The sequence below is a fragment of the Rutidosis leptorrhynchoides genome, chromosome 10 (assembly GCF_046630445.1).
Source record: "Rutidosis leptorrhynchoides isolate AG116_Rl617_1_P2 chromosome 10, CSIRO_AGI_Rlap_v1, whole genome shotgun sequence".
NCBI classification, from domain to species: Eukaryota; Viridiplantae; Streptophyta; class Magnoliopsida; order Asterales; family Asteraceae; genus Rutidosis; species Rutidosis leptorrhynchoides.
The window spans coordinates 48,478,242-48,494,753 of NC_092342.1; the positions used below are offsets into that span (position 1 = coordinate 48,478,242).

General features: G+C 35.7%; 1 protein-coding gene across 1 annotated transcript; it reads left to right on the forward strand.

Moving 5' to 3' along the window:
* The first annotated feature begins 384 nt into the window (after nt 1-384).
* On the forward strand, nt 385-16,155 carry LOC139870253 ((3S,6E)-nerolidol synthase 1-like). The gene is made up of 7 exons (XM_071858086.1): nt 385-585; nt 1,014-1,281; nt 1,363-1,720; nt 4,406-4,624; nt 14,466-14,604; nt 15,408-15,656; nt 15,809-16,155. Exons 1-7 carry the CDS (start codon nt 385-387, stop codon nt 16,112-16,114), a joined length of 1,740 nt encoding a protein of 579 aa, XP_071714187.1. The 3' UTR covers nt 16,115-16,155.
* The last annotated feature ends 357 nt before the right edge of the window (nt 16,156-16,512 follow it).

The following is a 16,512-nucleotide window of genomic DNA, read 5'->3' on the forward strand; positions in this document are numbered from 1 at the left end:
CATTATGTAGAACATCATGTTCTATACATGAATCTAGAACAAACTGATAGATTTCTATGAATTTAACAAAAATGTTCTAACATCTTTAATTTTGTAGGCCCTCCTTTTTGTTTTATTAAAACAAACTATTTCTCAAAGTTCTCGGACCTAAAAAAATTCTCATTATATCTTTGCACATACTAGAGTGAATAGAAGTAGATATCTATATGAACCGAACTAGAATTAACCGAACAACTTGTTCTATACCACTCGGTAAATTGAAAAGAAGCGTGCTTTTGTTGACAATCAGCCTATTTTAATTAATTATAAATATAAAACGTCATAAACACTTAATTATATATGTGAATTTAAGCAACGCATACATACAATCCTATCGTTCACTCGATGGCCTTGATCCACCAAAGTGGTTTATCCGTGTTTGCTTATTCAAGAACCTCAAAACTCTTGAACCATGTTGCACCTCAAAACACATGGATCCCTCATAAAACTACTTCAACGTCATCGCGCTTCAAACCATCTTCGAAAACTATAATACCGGCTTATAAGTCTTTGTGTAACGACATTCACAATATCGTAACTACTGAGGTCATCATCTCTTAGTTTATGTTATTTTTCTCATTAATTCCTGCTTCTTTTTAGCATTTATCAATGTCTACGTGAGTATCGATCTTGAATATATATGCAAGAGCGGACTATATATAATTTGTCCTACTCTCCCCGTCCCATCAAAAATGTCTACACTTTGACTTTTGACAGTCTTTCTTTTTCAATTTCGACTTTAAATATATTCATGTTCATGTTATATAATATTTGATTTGATGATAATTATAATTATATGAATGAATTGAGTTTTAAATGTGTTTCATTGATATAACTTTCATCTAACACAAACAAAAATATCTAAAGACAAAGTTAAAAAAATAAATACTTTAAAAGTGAATAGTAAACACTTTTGATTGGACGGAGAGTAATAACGTTAAATCTAACTTTTGGTGGCGTGATCAAAACGGCAGGAAGAGGATGATGTGAAGCACTCAACTTTGGTGAAACAAGTTCGTACTTTAATTGCCAAGGTGAATGATGAAAGATTTGATGATTTGCTTATGGTTGATTCTCTCCAACGACTAGGAATCGATTATCACTTCGTAGATGAGATCAACACGATACTAAAAAGGCGTTACGCGCAATTTTCAAATACTGATGTGTTTGATTATCAAAATCTCTACGAGGTCTCCCTATGTTTTAGAATCTTAAGACAAAATGGCTTTCATGTGTCATCAGGTTATAAATCTTCATTATTCCTTGTTTTTGTTTATTGCAATACTTAAAAGTTTTCATTGATAAATTTATATCCTATATCAGAGGCTTTTATGAAGTTTAAGGGACAGGACCACAAGTTTGAGGAAAAATTGAATGACGACATAAAAGGTCTAATGGAATTATACGAGGCTTCACATTTAGGTATGAAAGGAGAAATCATACTTGATGAAGCTCAAATATATAGCTGCCAACGTTTGGAAGATAGCATAAAGTTTCTGGACGATAAACAAGCGAAAATGGTGCAACGTACACTTAATAATCCCTACTATAAAACCGTACCCTTCTTGAATTTCAAGAATTATATAGATGATTTTGATAACACAGCCTTGCAACAATTAGCAGAGTTGGAATTTTATAAGGCACAAACCCTACACCAAAGAGAGTTAAATACAGTGATAAGGTACAAATTTCACAAAGAAGAACACTACTTATTATCTGCAACATAACTAATATATCTTCCCACATATTTTGTCTTGGTACCAATTCTTTTTTCACATATTTTAAGCTATTTCCAATACATTTACTTATAGATCCACCATAATTTACTATAAGACCATTTGTAATGAGAGGGCGTGAGTTGATAGTGTGAGTTGGTTTTTACATTTTTTGGATGATTAGGCGGTGTAGGTTTTTAATTGGAGTAATGGTGGTGTAGGTTTTTGGTGTGGCTGAGGAGTATTATGATTACGTGTTAAAATATAATTAATAAATTAGTAAAAAACGAATAAAAATACGGAGTAATATTTTTAAAATACTCCCTCCGTCCCATCAGAAGTGTCCACTTTGACTTTCTCCAGTCTTCCTTATTCAACTTTGACTCTAGATATTTTTGTTGGTGTTATATAATATTTGATGAAAGTTATATCAATGAAAACACAATTAAAACTCAAATCATTCATATAGTTTTCATCAAATATTATATAACACGAACATAAATATATATATAGTCAAAGTTGACAAATAAAGACTGTTAAAAGTCAAAGTGAACACTTCTGGTGGGACGGAGGTAGTAATATAAAATTAATAAACCCCAACCCACGCCCGTCAATTTTCGCGTGGAATTTTAAGTGTTGCTCAACCCACATGATAAACCAACGCCCCATTAGGTGAAAAGTGGGTGTGGCTTTTGTGCCACCTAGTAACTCACTCGAGTGGGTGAGCCCTATTACAAGTGGTCTAATATCCTTAAATTATGTTTTAGACAAATTTCTTATTAAGTTTTATTGGAGGATATTTTCGAAAAATTGTATTGGTATGAAATAATGTTGAATGTATCAAAAAGAGAAGTGGAAATAACCATTCGTCAAACAACTACGTAGGTAACATATTTCTTGTCCATCCATATTACTCTACATATCTAAATCATACACATCAAATGAATAGTGGCCACAATAGTTTCACAAACACCCTTCAAACTTTTTATATTTTCACAATTCAATCATGCCCTTTATAACACTTAACTTTATAGCTTTTAAAAAACTTACCACATAGTTTTCACGTTTTATACTTTAACCATTACAGTTCTCATTCATTATAAATCGATCATATAATTATTATTATATTATTATTATATTATACCTATATACTAAATCTCACCCCATTTTTGGTCGTTTCAGTTTAAACGAATCGCCGTTTTGAGTTTGCGTTCACACTACAAATGGTCCCCCAACTATCGCACAAATTACACAACACCCCCTCAACTTTACACTTTTTCATGGGTAAAAAAAATAAATTTATAATTTAATTAAAATAAAAAAACCTTACTCCACCCGCATTTATAACGGACCCTATCTTCTCGCTCGGTGCGAGTTAAATTTTTCCGAGGCCATCGTTCAACTCGAAAAAATCTCACGAACCCAACGGGACTAACTATATGCGAAACGGACATCGTTAAAAAACACTAAATAACGGGCCCTATATTCACGCTCGGTGCGAGTTAAATTTTTCCGAGACCACCGTTCAACTCGAAATAATTTTACGAACACAACGTGACTAACTATACGCGAAACGGACATCGTTAAAAAAAATAAATATTTCGGGCTATATTACATACATATACATACATATACAACACGACTAACTATACGCGAAACGGACATCGTATATCCAAATTGGACCGCGCGTCGAATACAACCGCAGCAACGCGCGGTCGGATTTTTTCTAGTTTTTACTAACTAACAACTATTCATTCTTATTATTATTATTATTATTATTATTATTATTATTATTAAATCAACTACATAATTTTTCACTTTATTATTATTTAACTTTTTTTCTTGTTATAAATTAACTACGTAACTCATTATATATATATATATATATATATATATATATATATATATATATATATATATATATATATATATATATATATATATATATATATATATATATATATATATATATATATTATTCTCTACATCTCTAAAAGACAAAGACTTTATGAATAGTTCTTCCCCATACTTTAATCGTTTATACGTCGTGCAAAAATGTTGTACCCACAATGACACCACACTAAACAATGAGAACCATTATAAACTTTAGTGCGCCAAATGTAAATTCCTAGGGTAAAAAATATAAACTCCATAGGGGTCTAAAGTTAAAGTTCAAGGGCCAAATCGTAACCTCCTTTATTTTTCATAAAACTCCCAAACAAATCCACCTAAGTTTTTAACCACCTTTAAATTTTCGTACGATTTGGGATAGGTTTAACCGACATAACCATTAAACACAAAATAATTTTACGAACCAAACACAACAAACTATATCCGAAACGGAGTCCCGACGCGGAGCGAGGGCTACTCCACTCGTTTCAACTATATATACAACAATAACAAATACTAAAACATATACAACTGAAATAATGTGCAACATGAACTTGCATTAGGTACCTACTTCAAGCTTCTTTGGAACTTTTGTTATAGATCTCTAAAATTTACAAATCTAATAACGTTTTCTCTAGGATTGTGGTGTATTACAACATTACACACACACACACATATCTTGATATAAACACACACACACACACACACATATATATTGTGTAACATTTGGATATTGTGTGTATCATTTAATTTGTATATAGGTGGTGGAATGAACTTGGAGTGGTCCAAGAGTTACCTTTGGCAAGGAATCAACCTTTATTTATGTATATTGCTCCCATGGTTTCCCTAACAAATCCCAACCTCTCGAGTCAAAGGATCAATATGGCAAAAATCGCTTCACTTATTTGCATCATTGATGACATATTCGATCTCTATGGTACAATAGATGAACTAACTTTATTAACCGAAGCCGTAAGCAGGTAATTTTGAGAGGCAAACTATATATATATATATATATATATATATATATATATATATATAGTGGTAGGATCAAGAGGGAAGTAACCATTCGGGGGGAAGCGGGGGGAAGCAAAAACTTTTTTTTTTTTTCGTTTTTTGAAAAAACTTTGTTCACGAACATTATAGATGAGATGAAAATATAAACATTTAGTAGAGACACTTTGTGATAAATGTCTTTATTTTGGCGGGAAAATGCTTGAAGAGGTAATATATAACAATTATCTTGTTTTTTGAGCGTATTTTGAGGTTTTAGCTATTGAGGTTTAGATATTAGGGTTTATAGGGTTTAGATATTAGGGTTTAGAAATTTAGGGTTTAGGGTTTAGATTTAGGATTTAGATTGAGTTTTTAACACGAACGGTTTAGAGTTTAGGGTTTAGGGTTTGGTGTTTTGGGTTTATGGAATAAACCCAAAACACCAAACCCTAAACCCTAAACCCTAAACTCTAAATCAGGCTAAATTTTACTTCACAAAACATGAAGAAAAAAAACGTTCATATTCTTCACGAACAATATTATCTTGAATGTTATTTTTGTCGATCGTTTTCCCGCCTAAATAATAACATTCATCACGAAGTGTCTCTTCTAAATGTTTATATTTTCATGTGATCTTGATGCCGGAAAAAAAAATTCAAAAAAAACGATTATTTTTTTTTTTTTGCTTTCCCCCGCTTCCCCCCGATTGGTTACTTCCCCATTGATCCTGCCCCTATATGTGTGTGTGTGTGTGTGTATATATATATATATATATATATATATAAACGAAAAAGTTATTCTTAATTGTGGTTGAAAGTTATTTTAAAATGTTTGTATCTATATATTATATGTATATATCTATATTATATATATTATTAAATTAATAAATTAATTAATTCCTTTTTAATTTGAGTATGTCGTTACTTGACAAACACTTACACAACCTAAAATTATATATGGAGTAATAATAAGCCACACTTTTTCAGTTTAAAGCATAAACGTCATGTATCAATCAAGTATTTTAAACGTGCACTTAATTTTTTTAAACAATAAACATATACACTTTTTTTATTCACAACGGAACACGAACTCATAACTTCAAATTGTGGTTGAAAGTTATTTTAGGATGTTTGTATGTATATATTATATCTATATATCTATATTATATATATATATATATATATATATATTATTAAATTAATTACAAATTATTAATTATATTAGAAATCATATGGTATGTCGTGATCTACCTAATTTTGGTTACAAATCCCATATTATTATTTCTCATATTATTACGTTCAAAATTTTACATAAAATTTTGCATACATGGGTATCGAACCATCGATTATGAGTCCTCTGAATTTGATTAATTACCCTTTTATTTCTTGGTCATTTAACGTACATTAACAAATTCATCATTCACCACACCATAAATATTTATTGGGTGATAATTATATATAATAATTTTAAAATAATATAACTTATACGTTACTAATGCTACGTTTCATGACTCATTTTCAATGTGTAACAACCCAAACCGTAACCGACCAAACACGACGAAATTTCAAACAAAAAATTTTTTTTGCTGGAAGACTGTTTGCGCGCCGCGCGCCCCAGCTTGCGCGCCGCGCAAAAGCTGGCTGTTGCCGGTTGCCTTTAATGCGAAAAAGATGAGCGACTTCCCGACACATTTAGCCAAAACGCTTTTAACCGTACATTAATATATGTAAAACTAGCACATAACTAAGGTTTGAGCGAGTTTTACAAAGTGGGGCCCACACGTGCCCAAATTACCCTTTAAGTATCAAAATACAATTTTAGACCATAAGACTCTTAATACAAAACAAAGCCGAGCATGGCGATTGGGGATACACTACCCAATCCTAATAAATCCAAAAGCAAGCCTTCTACGCAACTATGCAAGTCCTCTAATCTTCGCGCTTACCCGAGCCACCATCCGCATGCAATCTATAAAAAGAGTCAACAACGAGAGGGTAAGCTAACGCTTAGTGAATGATAATATACTACATACATATATATGCATAAAATGGACACGCCACATAAATAAACAAATACCACATACCGGAGCGTCCAAGCCTAAAGGCAAGCTAATCTAAGTATACCGTACGATCACTAAGCAACAAGCTAATAATACCATCAATAAGGTAAGTTCACCAACGTCAATGTGAACAACGCCAATAACTACACCCGGAGGGTTAACTACATCACGACAATACAACATTAATCACGAATTAGCAATTCGACAATCATGCAACATATCGTGCATATACCAATAACCGCAATTCCACATTAGCTAGCAATACCAAATAGCATATAGTTCATAATTAAATATGCCAATACATAATTCATACAACCATGGTTAACCAATTCGAACAAGGGAAACGGTACATACAAGACCGTTGGAGTTCATAACATCCGTTAGTGCTACTTAATCAACGCGTAGTCACTAATCCCCCGGGTGATGTCTTAAACAACGCGACTCCCTCACCCTTTCCAATGTGGCGTCTTAAACAACGCGACGATTCCACATGCCATTCAATACGATGGGTGGTGTCTTAAACAACGCGACATCCACTCCAATACATTGTGGTGTCTTAAACAACGCGACATCCACTTCTTTACCATGTGGTGTCTTAAACAACGCGACATCCACTTCTTTACAATGTGGTGTCTTAAGCAACGCGACAATGCCACATTCATACGACACAAATAAATACATTATATACACATACGCATAATTATTCCACTCACAACCACGTGTGATAACGTACACCCAAAAAGTGTACTTTGCCAAAGGTAGTCAACCAAAACGCACAACCGTGCCAATTGGACCTATGCACAAGTTCATCAAATCCACCTACATGTGAAGTGAGCTCTATAGATGAGAATCACTTCACCCGATCCGCACCCATCCTACACATACATATGCATATAGGATATTAACACTCACCTTGAAGTCTTGAAGAACGCTTCCAAGTAAACCGCAACTCGCCAATGGAAAATACCTATTCCATTATCACAATTACAACAATACACTTAGAGTGGATTCACAAGTCAACCAAATTCGACACTTAGTGCAATTTGACCCAAATGCACTACCAAGTACAAACCGCGCCCAAACTAACCAATAATCACTCACACAAGTGAGAATGGTCCTATTATGCCAATTAAACCCGAACTCAAGTGTCAAACACGTGTCATACCCATTTTGATACTTAAACCCTAATTTTGACCCATAAAGGTCAAAATCTCATCCTTTACAAGTTTTGACACCAAAACACATTTAACTCGGTTCTATACTTCAACTTAATCCATTTTAAGTTTATAACCTCATTAAATCGCCAATCGGGTCATAATCACCACCAAACCCTAATTTGACCCAAAGTCAAAGTTAGTCAACCAAACAACCTCAAATGGGTTCCAATACTTCCATAATCGCTAACTAAAGTGATTAAACTAAATTTCAAGTTCTAAACATGGCCAATTTGTTCACCAACCCAAAATCCACCAACAATTTACAATAAACCCGATTACTAGCATCACTAAACCCATTTCATCACCTAAAAGGGTATTACAACAAATTAACTCAAAACCCTAACTTGAATATCAAATCAAATAAATGAAATTCGGAGTTTGAGCTTACCAATACTATCACCGCGTAGCCGAGAACGAAAGGAACAACTTTAAAACCCGAGACTTTGAACGATTCGAGCTTCTTCTTCACCAAAACCTCTAATCTCTCTCTAGATATTTGGAAGGGATGAATGGACATGAAAATGATCCAAAACTGATCCAAAGTAGCTAATATGGCACACAAATCCGGCCTCCAAGTGAATTTACCCTTATACCCTTCATTTAAATAAATAAAAACAAAGGGAGTTCTGTCAGCGCGGTTGCGCGGCGCGCGGCCGCCTTGCGCGGCGCGCAGAATGCCAGCAACACCTTCTTCGCCTTTATTTATGTGTATACATGTTTTAACCAAACCCATTCTCGAATATCTTTAATAACAAGTATACAAATTAAATATTCGGGTCTTACAACTCTTCCCCACTTAGACTCGATCACGTCCTCGTGATCCTCATCACTTAACCAAAAGGACCTCACTCAACGGTACTCATCATAAGTCCCAATCCGACTTTCCTAGGCAATTCTTCCCAACGAATCGCCTTCAACAACTAAATCGTCACCCTCGATTTATCCAAATCACCATCCGAGCACTAAAACCATGCTCATTCCCTAACATCGGGAAAACTCAACCAATCTCATACCGAGATACCAATCCCTTAGCGTACCATTACCGAGTACAGCGCTAAAAGCGACCAAGTCTCAACTTGAAGTCAACAATCCGAACGTTGAAGATCGAACCACATGAATCCTTACGGATTACACTTACCACTAAACACCCTTTGTAGCGTGCAATATAACAAATATGCCACTATCCTAACATCATAAGCAACGGCTAAAACCAAAAGCGCCCAAAACGACTATGGCAACGCTAAACCTAAGGTGTACAAAATCGACTATTGTCACACCCGTAACAACATGTGAGCGAAACACGGCTATCACATCACTAATCACACAACATGGTCCTCACGATCCCACCATCGGCGTATAAACAACCGATAGTTCACTCAACACCGGATGAAGTCAGCGGACCCTGTCAACGGTCATGCTTCATCGATATATCACTACTCTCATGATGAAGTCAGCGGACCCCGAAGGTCATGCTCCACCAATATAACAATACCTAACGGATACCACTAACCATCCACACTATCGAGCAAGAACCACCTATATCAAACATAGGCACAAAACAATTTTTCTCTAGAAGAGAATCCGACACGCACATCCCTTAACCGAGGGATTTCACCTTGCTCGCCAAACACGCCCATTATCTCTCAACGAGATTTACCACGTTACCACCTCGGTGATAATTTAAATCCAAACCATAAGTACAACTTAACCGTAATTGTATTCTACCACAAATCGACCAAGACTAGGTCCCAACACAAGTTTTGGACCTACCAAAAACGTCATCCGAAATCTCACCCTAAGGTCTCCTCGTGCGGGAGTGTAACTTCCCTACTTGGAACTACGTTCCATAACCACGTCATGTACAACCGTACAATGCTACCAAAGGTAGACTTTACCAACAATTGGGTTCACACGACCCATTACCATACCCTGCTTCAAACCTTGAGCATACTAAGGATCTTAACCTATCCTTAAACACTTTGAACGAAAAGTGTACCACAGATTACACGAACTATACACTCGCAATTATCAAATTGCTTTAGTTTGTCGAATTTCAACCTAGTCACTCATGTACTTAAGGGTTTCTCCCGGTACCCTACGTACAATGTAACTACAACACAATCGGAGTCGACATCACGCTAGTAGGTATAAAAAAGGCACCTAATGTCGCGTTATGAAGACTCCATTACCAACATACATCGAGATTTTAAACACTCGGTCTCAAGGGTTCCAATCACCCGACGAACCTCATGGTTCATCACTTCACATAAAAGCGAACACGCGCTTAACAACCGAAAACCAAAACCCATTTCCATGGCTTGGTAGAAACATTTTCCAAATACTAAGGAATGCTTGGTTGCACCAAGACTTACGCCCTTCGCCCGTCAATCAAACATCAACATAGGGTACTTCCATTAGGAACGTCACCCGTAACCACAATATGTATAACACATGGCATTTAACAACTCAAACTCAAACGACATCGAACATTCCCAAGACTTGTGACCCCTCATGCCACCATTGTAACATCTAGACGCGCTAGAATTCGATATACTCGTCCGCGTACCACCCGTGCTCACACTCGGACCCTTAGTCCTCTTACTCGGAGCACCATAAGAAACAACCCTTCTCTCCCTTGAAGGCTCACCCTTCTTCGATCGTGTATGCGACTCAAAACCCCTAGCCGAGTCGAATAATTCCGAAAACGATTTCGCTTGACCATTACTAATTTTACTTTTCAAGTCATCATTCAAAGTCCGATAGAAATCCCCCATTAACAAACGATCATTCCCCAAATATTCCGGACAAAAACGAGCCTTCGCCATAAAGGTCGTCTTGAGAGTACTTAATTACATAGATCCTTGTCGCAAATTTCGCAACTCATTACGCAATTCCCACAAGTCGGCCGAAATCCGGAACTCCTCAAAGAATTCCTCCTTAAATTCGTCCCACGTTAAGGCCATAAAAGGTTCGCCACAACTCTAGCGTTAAACTCCGCGTCATTCGCCTCGATCTCGTTTCGCGTCGTCAATCTCAAAATGCAAAACGATTAGTCCTCGAACGTATAAAATCGCACGCACAGCACCGTCCCATCTTGCTAAACACTCGTCGTACATCACTCGATAGACACGATTTGCACCCGTAATAAGGTTTGCAAGTCCTTATTACGCACACACGCCGCATCGACTCGTTAGTACAACGACCGCCTCGCTCGATGATATAAACAAACACAACCAAAATTCTACGCGGTACAAACACACGCGAGAATTACTATCACAACACAAGAGCATATTAATAATATCCGCATTACTAATATAAACGTTAGTCAACCTATAAACAAGGCACTAACTAAACCCATTCCGACCCGTAATCCTACAAGTCCCGCAACAAATTAAGCACACACAAAAGTCTAAGTCTAGGCACCTATCTCAAGTCACCTAAATCCCTTAGACCATGCTCTGATACCACTTGTAACAACCCAAACCGTAACCGACCAAACACGACGAAATTTCAAACAAAAAAAATTTTTTGCTGGAAGACTGTTTGCGCGCCGCGCGCCCCAGCTTGCGCGCCGCGCAAAAGCTGGCTGTTGCCGGTTGCCTTTAATGCGAAAAAGATGAGCGACTTCCCGACACATTTAGCCAAAACGCTTTTAACCGTACATTAATATATGTAAAACTAGCACATAACTAAGGTTTGAGCGAGTTTTACAAAGTGGGGCCCACACGTGCCCAAATTACCCTTTAAGTATCAAAATACAATTTTAGACCATAAGACTCTTAATACAAAACAAAGCCGAGCATGGCGATTGGGGATACACTACCCAATCCTAATAAATCCAAAAGCAAGCCTTCTACGCAACTATGCAAGTCCTCTAATCTTCGCGCTTACCCGAGCCACCATCCGCATGCAATCTATAAAAAGAGTCAACAACGAGAGGGTAAGCTAACGCTTAGTGAATGATAATATACTACATACATATATATGCATAAAATGGACACGCCACATAAATAAACAAATACCACATACCGGAGCGTCCAAGCCTAAAGGCAAGCTAATCTAAGTATACCGTACGATCACTAAGCAACAAGCTAATAATACCATCAATAAGGTAAGTTCACCAACGTCAATGTGAACAACGCCAATAACTACACCCGGAGGGTTAACTACATCACGACAATACAACATTAATCACGAATTAGCAATTCGACAATCATGCAACATATCGTGCATATACCAATAACCGCAATTCCACATTAGCTAGCAATACCAAATAGCATATAGTTCATAATTAAATATGCCAATACATAATTCATACAACCATGGTTAACCAATTCGAACAAGGGAAACGGTACATACAAGACCGTTGGAGTTCATAACATCCGTTAGTGCTACTTAATCAACGCGTAGTCACTAATCCCCCGGGTGATGTCTTAAACAACGCGACTCCCTCACCCTTTCCAATGTGGCGTCTTAAACAACGCGACGATTCCACATGCCATTCAATACGATGGGTGGTGTCTTAAACAACGCGACATCCACTCCAATACATTGTGGTGTCTTAAACAACGCGACATCCACTTCTTTACCATGTGGTGTCTTAAACAACGCGACATCCACTTCTTTACAATGTGGTGTCTTAAGCAACGCGACAATGCCACATTCATACGACACAAATAAATACATTATATACACATACGCATAATTATTCCACTCACAACCACGTGTGATAACGTACACCCAAAAAGTGTACTTTGCCAAAGGTAGTCAACCAAAACGCACAACCGTGCCAATTGGACCTATGCACAAGTTCATCAAATCCACCTACATGTGAAGTGAGCTCTATAGATGAGAATCACTTCACCCGATCCGCACCCATCCTACACATACATATGCATATAGGATATTAACACTCACCTTGAAGTCTTGAAGAACGCTTCCAAGTAAACCGCAACTCGCCAATGGAAAATACCTATTCCATTATCACAATTACAACAATACACTTAGAGTGGATTCACAAGTCAACCAAATTCGACACTTAGTGCAATTTGACCCAAATGCACTACCAAGTACAAACCGCGCCCAAACTAACCAATAATCACTCACACAAGTGAGAATGGTCCTATTATGCCAATTAAACCCGAACTCAAGTGTCAAACACGTGTCATACCCATTTTGATACTTAAACCCTAATTTTGACCCATAAAGGTCAAAATCTCATCCTTTACAAGTTTTGACACCAAAACACATTTAACTCGGTTCTATACTTCAACTTAATCCATTTTAAGTTTATAACCTCATTAAATCGCCAATCGGGTCATAATCACCACCAAACCCTAATTTGACCCAAAGTCAAAGTTAGTCAACCAAACAACCTCAAATGGGTTCCAATACTTCCATAATCGCTAACTAAAGTGATTAAACTAAATTTCAAGTTCTAAACATGGCCAATTTGTTCACCAACCCAAAATCCACCAACAATTTACAATAAACCCGATTACTAGCATCACTAAACCCATTTCATCACCTAAAAGGGTATTACAACAAATTAACTCAAAACCCTAACTTGAATATCAAATCAAATAAATGAAATTCGGAGTTTGAGCTTACCAATACTATCACCGCGTAGCCGAGAACGAAAGGAACAACTTTAAAACCCGAGACTTTGAACGATTCGAGCTTCTTCTTCACCAAAACCTCTAATCTCTCTCTAGATATTTGGAAGGGATGAATGGACATGAAAATGATCCAAAACTGATCCAAAGTAGCTAATATGGCACACAAATCCGGCCTCCAAGTGAATTTACCCTTATACCCTTCATTTAAATAAATAAAAACAAAGGGAGTTCTGTCAGCGCGGTTGCGCGGCGCGCGGCCGCCTTGCGCGGCGCGCAGAATGCCAGCAACACCTTCTTCGCCTTTATTTATGTGTATACATGTTTTAACCAAACCCATTCTCGAATATCTTTAATAACAAGTATACAAATTAAATATTCGGGTCTTACACAATGTACTCAAAATATTACGTAGTATATAATTTATATATTAAAAAGATATTAATGGTGAGAAACAATTGTAGACATTAAGTTAATAACACTACCATAAACCACTTTTAAAATTTTGTCAACAACACGGGCTCTTAAACTCAAAAAAACTTTTAAAATACGTCAACACAGCGGGCTCTTAAACTCAAAATGAATTTTTAAAATTTGTCAACATCACGGGCTCTTAAACTTAAAAGAATTTTTAAAATTTGTTAACACCACGGGCTCTTAAATAATTATTATACTTTTCATATTTTTTAGGTATCGCTATTTACATAGCAATATGTACTGCAAATTTCATTTTTTGCATGGTTTTTTACACACCCGTGCAACGCACGGGCTCAAAAACCTAGTATATATATATATATATATATATATATATATATATATATATATATATATATATATATATATATATATATATATATATATACACACACACATATATATATGCCCTCATACCCCTTTTTCAATAATTTAATTTAATTTGATTCAATTAATACAGGTGGGATATGAACGTTATTGATAGCCTTCCGAATTACATGAAAACTAGTTTCAAGGCTCTTGATGATGTTATAAACGAAATATCTAACGAGGTTTATGAACAACATGGGCTTAACCCCATAAACTCCTTGAGAAAATCGGTATGGATCGATCGAGATGTATAAACTTTGATAGATGGGCAGTAGCGGAGACAGGGAGGGGACAGAGGAGTGCTCAGCCTCCTCCAATATGCCTAATTTTATTGAAATATTAATAGCCCATATTTAATTATTTTGAGTAAGCCTCCCTCAATTATTAATTTAAACCAATTGTTTGGGTTACTTAAATATCTTCCAAACCTGAATACGGAGTAATATTAACTAAAACAGATTATATAATTTTACTTATCAAGCATTTAGATGAGTCATATTAGATTTCATATTGCAAATTTTACAGCAGCATTTATTTTACTTTTTTTTTTTTTCGAACGGCTGAAGTTTATTAGAAAGCTAGCAAGACGCTAGAGAAAAAAACAAAAAATACAGAAATTACAAGGAAGGTAAAGGATTTTGTAACCAATTGTTCCAATTACATGTTTTTTTTTTTCTATATCTAGCAAAGATCCAATTGAAACTTAATACCACTATGGAGTTGATAACATGGCATTTCTTGAAGTTTTTTTTCCTTAAAGATGATGCAATTTTATTTACTTGATAGTTACTAAAGTTTCGTAAAGTAACTATCTATATATGTATTAAACAAATAAAATAGGTTATACATAGGAGTTTGGCTTTTTTTAGTTTATTCGGTTTGCCCCAATTTTCGAGTAAGTCTCCCCTATCGTCACATCCTGGCTCCGCCCCGTAGATGGGTGTAGCATAAACATAAACATTTTATATTTAATTAATACATGCAAATATATTGATGGAACCTGAAACACGTGAAATTATAACGTACATTGCAGTGGCAGACATATATCGATGCGTTCCTTGAGGAAGCAAAATTGATCAAATCTGGAAGACTTTTAACGACCAAAGAATACTTGGAAATTGGGATAGCTACTTCTGGTGTACATACTCTCCTTAGTCCTGTATTTTTCCTCCTTGGTGATGGTAAAACTGAGGAACATGTTCAAATTATTGAAAATGAAAGTGACATTATAACATTAGTTTCGAAGATGTTTCGTCTATATGACGATTTGGCTACTACAGAGGTATTTACTCTCGCATTTACATTTACATTTCCTTTAATTATATATATATATATATATATATATATATATATATATATATATATATATATATATATATATATATATATATATATATATATATATAATATGAGTTTTGTTGATCGCGGCAACAGGAGGAGAGTCTGATTGGGCGTGGATCGTACATCAAATATTATCTCAATGAAAATGAAGGGTGTTCAATTGAGGATGCACATGAGCATGTTCTTAACTTGATTTCAGATACATGGAAGTGTTTAAATAAGGAGTGTTTTTCCCCAAACCCATTTTCAGATGCTTCCATCAGGACCACGAATAATCTTGCAAGGATGTTGTCATATATGAGTTCTTACGGTGATACTGGTTCTCTTGCACTACTAAGCGATTATCTCAAGGCATTGGTAGTACATGAAGCTTCTGATTTTGAATCTCTAGGATCCTAATTAATTTTCTGATAGGATCGATTGTAAACTACCACGTACATCATCTCAAATTAAAGATCTAATTTCTAGTGCAATTAAAGAAAAATTATGGCAACTGGTCCGAAAAAGTAACATAAGTTACACAATTTGAGAATAAATGTAATATGAGTTTTACTTGTGCCCGAAAAAGACTTTATACTTCGATTTATCTCAGAAAATAACCATGATTTCAAAAAGTGTGATAGAAGGCTAGAGGGGCTTACAATCCAATCGTATCGAGATACATTATATCTACCTCTATACTTGATTAAGAAAATGAAAATCTACTAATAGAACAAAAAATATCCAATCTCGTCATAGAAAGGGTGCATGACATCATTGCAAAACCTCCAAAGCATGCATCCGCACAGTCGCTAAAA